This window comes from Raphanus sativus, unplaced genomic scaffold (genome assembly GCF_000801105.2).
Source record: "Raphanus sativus cultivar WK10039 unplaced genomic scaffold, ASM80110v3 Scaffold4137, whole genome shotgun sequence".
Taxonomy (NCBI): Eukaryota; Viridiplantae; Streptophyta; class Magnoliopsida; order Brassicales; family Brassicaceae; genus Raphanus; species Raphanus sativus.
In genome coordinates, this window is record NW_026619439.1 from 1 (window position 1) to 8326 (window position 8326).

General features: G+C 31.7%; 1 protein-coding gene across 1 annotated transcript; it reads right to left on the reverse strand.

The window, feature by feature from the left end:
• Nucleotides 1–7720: 7720 nt before the first annotated feature.
• Nucleotides 7721–8194, reverse strand: LOC130507186 (GTP-binding protein SAR1A; the record flags this gene model as incomplete). Its single annotated transcript, XM_057001893.1, is given in 3 exon segments — nt 7721–8070; nt 8072–8129; nt 8131–8194. Coding segments are annotated over 3 exon segments (317 nt in total), but the record flags the coding sequence as incomplete, so codon positions are not given.
• Nucleotides 8195–8326: the final 132 nt, after the last annotated feature.

Below are 8326 nucleotides of genomic sequence, written 5' to 3' on the forward strand. Positions count from 1 at the left end.
ATTAATAGAATAGATATAAAATGGTGTACGAAAACACATGTTGCTAGAGGCAATCGCCCCTTCAAAATTTCCAGCGCTACGGTCTGCATACGATTCACTAAACACACCAAATTTGTCACCTAGGATTTTAGACTGGTAGCAAATTTACAAGAACTCCTTGGGAGTGAGAAACTGTCTGAGAGAGAGGGGGGGGGGGGTAAGATGGAGAAAACTTTAGTTGATGTTGTGCTTCTGAGGATTGATTAGATGATTATACAGGATATGTAGATTCTTGGAATACTGAAGTAACACAAGCTTCTGATCGTGCAGTTCCATGTGCCTGTCAAGTTCTTTCTTTTTGTTTAAGGTGAACATCATTGGAGGTGCAGAGAATGTAAGTTCATCAAAGAGACTACTAATCATTTTGAATGTGGTCTGGTGGGTACGTTATTGTTTGTCTTTATATTTTTAAATATCGGTACTCTGTCTTGGATGATGGCTTAAAGGTTCTGATCTGTCTTTTTGCTTAATGAACTCTAGAGTCTAGAGACGTTCATGTCAATTTACTGCTTCAGTTATAAATATCTCTACTGTTCTGCGTTACATTTTGATTTATATGTCTTTTTGCACACCACGTGACTTGTTCAAAAATAAGATCTATAGGTAATGCAACTACATGATTCAAAGCTCTCTTTTTAATTTTGGCTGACTCATCAAGCTATCTCGCTATGTTTTCTACTAGCAGCATACCTATATATAATTTATGATTAATGTCACTGAGAAGCATCAGGGAAGGAAACCTTGCTGAGACAATATTGGATTGAAAAAAGTCCATAGATATGGAAGCTCATGAATTTCATTCAAATCAAATGGTAGCCACTGGTAAAGAGAATTATCCATTTATCCCCAAGCCTGCACATATTTATTTAGTTATTCATATGCCATGTAACAAAAAGACTTTTAATTTACAAGTTGCTACAATACATATAATGTTTTCCCTAAATCTACACATCACTATTTTTAATAACACATCTTCCCATAAAAATCATTACTCTTTCCGTTTCATTTTAATTGTCATTTAGAGTTATACACACACATTAATAATACATGTAATCTATTATACTAATAAAGTTGAGTTTTTTTATCTCCTTGGGGGGAAAAATGCCATGTGGCATTCTCTTTTAATAATTAAATCTTTTCTCAATTCTATTTAATGTGTTTTGGTGTTAATTGTGATTATGTGTTAGTTTATTTTTGTTATTGAGATTTTTATTGTAAGATATTTTTAATTTTGGATTGGAATTTAATTTATTATGAATTTAATGTCTTGATTTTTTTTAGATTTCATAAACTCTTATGTTACATATTTTTTTAAAATACTTTACTAATAAAGTTGAGTTTTTTTATCTCCTTAGGGGGAAAAATGCCATGTGGTATTCTCTTTTTAATAATTAAAATCTTTTCTCAACTCTATTTAATGTGTTTTGGTGTTAATTGTGATTATGTGTTAGTTTATTTTTGTTATTAAGAATTTATTGTAATGATATTTTTAATTTTGGATTGGAATTTTAATTTATTATGAATTTAATGTCTTGATTTTTTTTAGATTTCATAACTCTTATGTTACATATTTTTTTTTTAAATACTTTAAACTATTTCTTAATATTTTGTATGTCAAATAAAAATACAAAAATGGAAACTAAAGTTAAGTATTTTCAAATTTTTTTAAACATAAAATAGATACATATCCAAACTATTACTTTATGTTTGAAAACATTTAAAATATTAACTTTAGTTTTTTTTTATATTTATTTTCATAGCTAATATATTATTATATAATAAAACTTATTCATTTACTAAACCGCGGTTCATCCACGGTTGACCCAATGATCCGGTAAATCGTCCGGTTCAATATCCGGATCGGGTGTCAAAATACTGGTTTATAAGGTTTCTTTGTATTTGATGTTGACGATGGAGAATGGAGCCTCTACGATTCTCTTTTTTTAACGCAATCAACGTAACCGTCATATAATTAATCTAAAAATTCCACTAATCCCATTCTAATAATGTTTAGTAATTGATGGTGATTCAAGTCCAAAAGACTAACATTTGGTCTATTGGTATTGACACATAAACTCTATGGTATCTTCCCATGTTACACTGTGCAAAGAAACCAATAACTTCCATGATGCATGCTATCCGTGTTTACATTTTAAAAACCGTGAACATCTAATACAATAAAGTAGATATATCTGCCTTTTCCTGCGTCCACGTCGCCCAAGAGAGAGGGGGCATTTTGCAACACGTGTCAAGACGTTAGTGGTGTGTGTTTCTTATGCATTTTTCTTTTTGTTGCGCGCGTCCCTTTATTTTTGTTTCTGACACCTCCTTATCACATTTCAACGACAATTTAATCGACAAAATAAATGATTGGGGCTCCTGATATTTTATTGGGCTTAGACTGAACTTCACTTAACCAAATGTTGTTCATTAAGGAGTGGCCCATTAGCAAACCACCATCCTCCGACCTAGCTCTCCGTCGAAGTTGCGTCTCTGTTGTCATACTCCTTGGACGACGTAACGGTCCGTATTAATTACAATCAACAAGGAATCCCACTACTCTCTCTTCAATGTATCTTAAATACTGCTTTTGCAGTCTCATTCGTCCGTGTATATATAGACCCTCTGAAAGATTGATTCAAATCCCTAATTTCTTACCAACTAATAACTTACGTTATTTCTCTAACAACCTGTCTGATCATGGCTTCTTCCAAACTTTATTTTACAGAGTCTAGGCCGTTTGAAAACAATGCTTCGTCTCTGGGAGGCCAATAATGTAAAGAAAGCTGTTGAGCTGATAGGCATTGATATGGTGCTCATCGATTGGAAGGTACATTGGTTATTAATTTCTCTGCTTTCAGTAAGCAACTTTTTCAATTCGATGTTATCATATTTCACCGGCTCAACGCATCTTAAAAGAGGGCTTTATGAACTAAGTGTGTTTGGTGCTACAAGAAGCAACCCAAACTTTCGATTTGGTGACACCCCTTTTGCTATTAGGTTCACAAAACAATGTTCGTTGACTTAGCAGAATCTATCCCCCCCCATCCCAATGGAGAGCTTTTGGTTTTGCAATTATGACCAACTCATGCTCTTGGCCACCACGATCACATTTTTGCAAGGTCTGTTTTCATTTGGCAGCCATCGTACAACTTTATAGAATCATCGTAAATGGCACACAAACTATCATGATGACAGTAGTGTTAACATCATAAAAGGAATATAAATTATAGATTTTATAGAAATCGTATTTAGGTCCTGGTTGCCTTTTGCGTCATACTCTTTGAACATGATTGTTGGTTTGGCATCTTTGTATTTTACGTGGATGATGTCAGCAAGTTATCCTTTCTTCGCATACTCCTGAAGCCTCATCTAAACCTGATCCTTACAGTAAAAAAAAACTGTTTTACTCCCTATACCATGATGTTTCTTATGGGGCTGACTAACTAAAGATGTCCAAGCGTCTTTTTAAGTTTTTTTACATGTAGCTTCCATAGTCTTTTCCTAGAGTCTCCAAACCCCTTCTAACCCATAATGTTCTTTCATGTTGGTTTATTGTGCCTTCCAGTCCTCAATATATTTTGCCTTCTTCTCTTAGTGTCTTTCTTTTGTCTTGCTGGTGAATGATTGATTAGTAATATAATGGCATGTCTACCCAGTGGGAGAAACTTTGAGTTTTCTACCATTCAAACAACAAGAAACTGAAGTTATGTACATTACAGACCCCTTAATTTATATAGTTTATGTTAGCCTTTTTTTAATGCCATATGCAACTCTAGGTATAATTTTGTCAAAGATGTTGGTGATGAAACTTTTGGGAATGTTTGGCGAGTTGTCAATAAACTGACTGATGAAGTTGTAAGTTGTTTTTAACGAGAGATCAACTCTTTTATACTTTTTGTACTTTGATTTCAGGGTACTAAAGTTTTCATGGACAGATATCAAGTATGTATATCTATTGGAAAGAATGTATTAATCTGAGTGAAGTGATACGTTTCGTATCTTATTAATCTTCTTGCGGAATCTGATGTCCGAAATTGGTGCTTTCAAGTCTTTCAAGGCTCTCTTGCATGAATCAGCGTGGATGCTTCCACAGTGATCTAAGGCCAGGTACACACGTCTGATGGGTATTTTTGATTCAGTTTCCAGGTTTTTTAGCAGTTTTGTCAATGGATCACATGTAGATTTTTTGTCCGCTACAGAAAATCGGTTAGTCTCTAAAGATGTCATTAGTATCACTGATCTTGGCCTGGCCCGAGAGGTAAACTCGAGTCCATCGTATAAAGCGTATGTCTCGACACGCTGGTAAGGTTCACTTCTCTAATCTGTTGGAATGAGTCCTTACAAGCATTCTATTTGTAGTTAAGATGTTACATGTGCTGATTGTGATTGCCCTAAATTTATAACAGTACATGGAACCTGAAATATCAACTACAGTCATATGTCTACACGTAGAAAGTTGCTTAGTGTTCTCAAAATTCCAATAAAAAGATGTCTTTCAATATGGTTTATTGGTCCATATCTTAACAATGGTCTAATTTTTATTGTGTTTCAGATATGTGGGCTACAGGCGCTATTCTGACTAAGATTACGCCCTCGCTTTCCTGGAGCTAGGGTTTTGTCAAATATTGTTATGTGCAATTTTCCTGATGTAATATTGTTTCAGATGTAAAGATAAGCCAGCAATATGTCTCATTAATATGTGTAGTGTTATAGGTATCGCAACTGAAGAGAAATGATTGGAGGGGCTTAATCGCTTACCAATTCCCTTAATCAATGTTTGCTCAAATCTTTAACGTTTCCCGAGTGAAAGTAGTGTCACAGATATTTAAGGTCATACCAATATACAACAAATTATATTTAACTGAGCACTATAATACTGTAATATATTATCTAAAACAAAAAGGATTTACGGAGAAAGTTTTTTTTTTGCTGCTGAAACTAAGAAAGTGTTTCCTATATTCACTACACATAAGACTGATCAAAATATTCAGATCCAAAGAACAAAAATGAACCCGAACTTGGATAGGAAAAATCCAAAACTTCAACAGTTATAAATTTAAATATTTTGGGTGCTTGAGAATATGTGAATCACAATTATAAATTTAAATATTTTATTATTTTTAGACCTGACAAGTCAGCACTATCAAAAATACCCTACACAATTTAGAATAATCCCAAAATTTGAAAATATCAAAAGCTATAAAAAATAATCAAAGTAAATATCGCATAAAAATACAAAATGAAAAATATCTATAATATTTATTGGTTTTCCTTCCAAATATTCAAACCAAATCAGTTTTCATGTTAATAAACCAGAAGAAATATCATTTTCTTTCAAAATATATTAATTTTTGTATTTTAAAACATATTTTCTTCACTAAGACCATGAAACAATATACGAACCCGGCGCGTAGCGCCGGAATACCACTAGTGATTAATATACTCTTAAAACTTAGGGAAATTGGGTGAAATATACACAAAAAAAAATCACTAACTAACTAAAAACACCCCATTTCTCCTACTTTCTCTTCCTATCTCTCTCTCTACTCTCTCCCAAAATCTAATTAATTTTTTTTTGGTTATTAAGCAAAAAAACCCAACTTAAGGAAAAAAAATCATTACTTCCAATCTGAGAAAAATTTAAAAACGTTGCATGGTTGCTAAAGTTATTTAAAATTAATGTAAACCACACACCACCTTCACCATTAATCATTTGCACCACACTAACCATTTATTGTCAAAACCATTACTAAATACAACAAGTCAGCAAACCTGGATGTCACAGATAGTTAGAAATTGTCTTTCTCATAATTGTTATAGATGCTAACATCTCATATATAGTTATTTTAATAATTAATATATAGTTCATATATAGTTATTTTAATAATTAATAATATAAGTATGTTCTCTATATAAAATATCAACTTTGTTTTATGTTTTAAATTTCAACTAAATTAATTTTGTTATGCCTGTCGACTTTTTATTCTATTTTTATTAAATCTATTAGTAATAACCACTTATGCTATTACACTTTGAACTAAACAACTTCAAACAACCACTATAAAAAAAAATCAGAAAATGTCATTTTAATATATTTTTATTTTCATATTTAACATATTTTATTTGTTAAAACCATATATAATTATTAAATTTATGTAAAAGTATAACATACGAACCCGGCGCGTAGCGCGGAAAATCACTAGTTTTTATATATTTCCAAGATAAAACATTATTACCTATACACCTAACTATTTTAACAATAAAAAATAGACAGAATAATCTTATTAATAAATTTTTGCATTGAAATTCGAAAACGACACTTATTTTGAAAACAATTTTTTTTCTCTAGAGGCAACAACTAATTTGAAATTGGAGGGAGTAATAAGTTGGAAGGAAATATCTGGGGATAAAATCATGAAGAGTGAAGACTATATTTATCCTCTAAATATGGTAAATCAAAATATAGAAAAGCTCCAAAAGAAAAAAGAAAATATTACATTTAAAAAAAATATTTTCAAATAACTTTTTTTCTTTGTGATGAAAATCAAAATTAAAACATATACATTAATTTTCACATTTAGTTTTAGTATCTATTAAGTCACTTCTTTTTCTCGACAACAAAATATTGAAACAGTTAAATTACAATTTACATACAAAAATATTTCTCGAACCAATAAAAAATTTAGCTTTATCAGATCAAATAGTTCTAAACAATAAAAATATTGCAGTAGTAAATAAATAATTGAAAAATACATCTGAAACATTAGTAAAACTTATAAGAACACAATAATTCAGTGTTCAATTATTTTAAAAATATAAATCAACACCATATAAATTTTAAGTCATGGAATATCTATTTCATTATTATTATCGTTTGCCATTCTAATAATTTAAATTCATTTTATAATTATATTTCTTCAAAACGATAAATATACATATATATAATAGATTTAATGAAACTAAAACTTATATAAGAAAACCCAGGCGTAGCCCGGAAAAACCACAATTTCATATATTACAAACCAAGTATTGTATGGTGGGATTCTGACCAGATTTTTTTTATGGGTTTTGTTGTGTAAATCTCTCACGGATGGTTTTATTTCATTGGAAGGTTTGATCCAATGGTCGACAAACTATTTTCTGCTAGTACATCTAAATCTACATGACTACATTTAGGGATGGACATATGCATATCCATTCGGGTTCCGATTTTCAGTACTAAATATTTAAACTTCATTTATATATTTATAAATTTTGGTTCAGATCTTTTGCAGGTTCAGTTCGATATCTATTTCAGTTACGTAAACAAATTCAATGTTATGTACCCGAGAACACGTAACTACGGTATAACTTTTAAATTAATAATCGATAGATTAATATCTCTATAAATTAGTATAATTTCAATAGTTTCAAAATGAGTTTTTGGTTCAATTAATATCTCGCTAAATAATAATCTCTATAATTAATAAAAAATATAGTTTTGGTGTAGTTCCAACATTATTAATTTATAGAGGTTTCACTGTATTGAGTGAAACGAGTGTTAAAATGTTCAAACGACACATCTCTCTACCGGGTTTTACACTTTTACTTGACTAACCTCACAAAGTTAAAACCAAACATTTTTACCTTATTTAATAGTATAAATTTACGAAACATGTAATGTTATTTAAAAAAAATCACTACAAAGAAACCAAACCAGAGCAACGAGAAGCTAAGTTTCACGACATTTCTTACAAAACATGAAAAAAAGCAAGACAAGAGAGACAAAGCTGGGAACTTATGGTTTAGCAATAACAAGGCCATGTGGTTGTTGGAGTCTTGGCGGCTTAGTAGTTACTTGATGTACTGAGAGAGCCATTTGAAGCCTTCGCCATAACCCATCTTCCTGACGATGCTGCACATGAAAACCTCCAATGGTCTTACGTTGGAGTCCACTAGGTTCACTTTACCCTTTCCCGTGGTGAAGTTGGAGAGGCCGAGATGGTAACGGAGCTCGTCCTCTGATGCAGCGTATGGTATGTCAATCTTTGTTTCCTAGGATGAGGAACGGAACGGTGGCTAGAGATTCGTCTGAGAGAAGTGCGTCAGTCCTTTTTCGATTCTGCAAATCTCTCCTTGTCGTAAGCATCCACTAGGTAGACCACAGCATCCACTGCAAGAGAGAGAAAAAACAAAGGTATAAATCATCAAATAGTTCATAAGAAGACCCTGCCATTGAAGTATAGCATTAATGAGCTGAAACATACAGATTCTGATACGCTATGCTTATCGAAAAAGCTTTAGG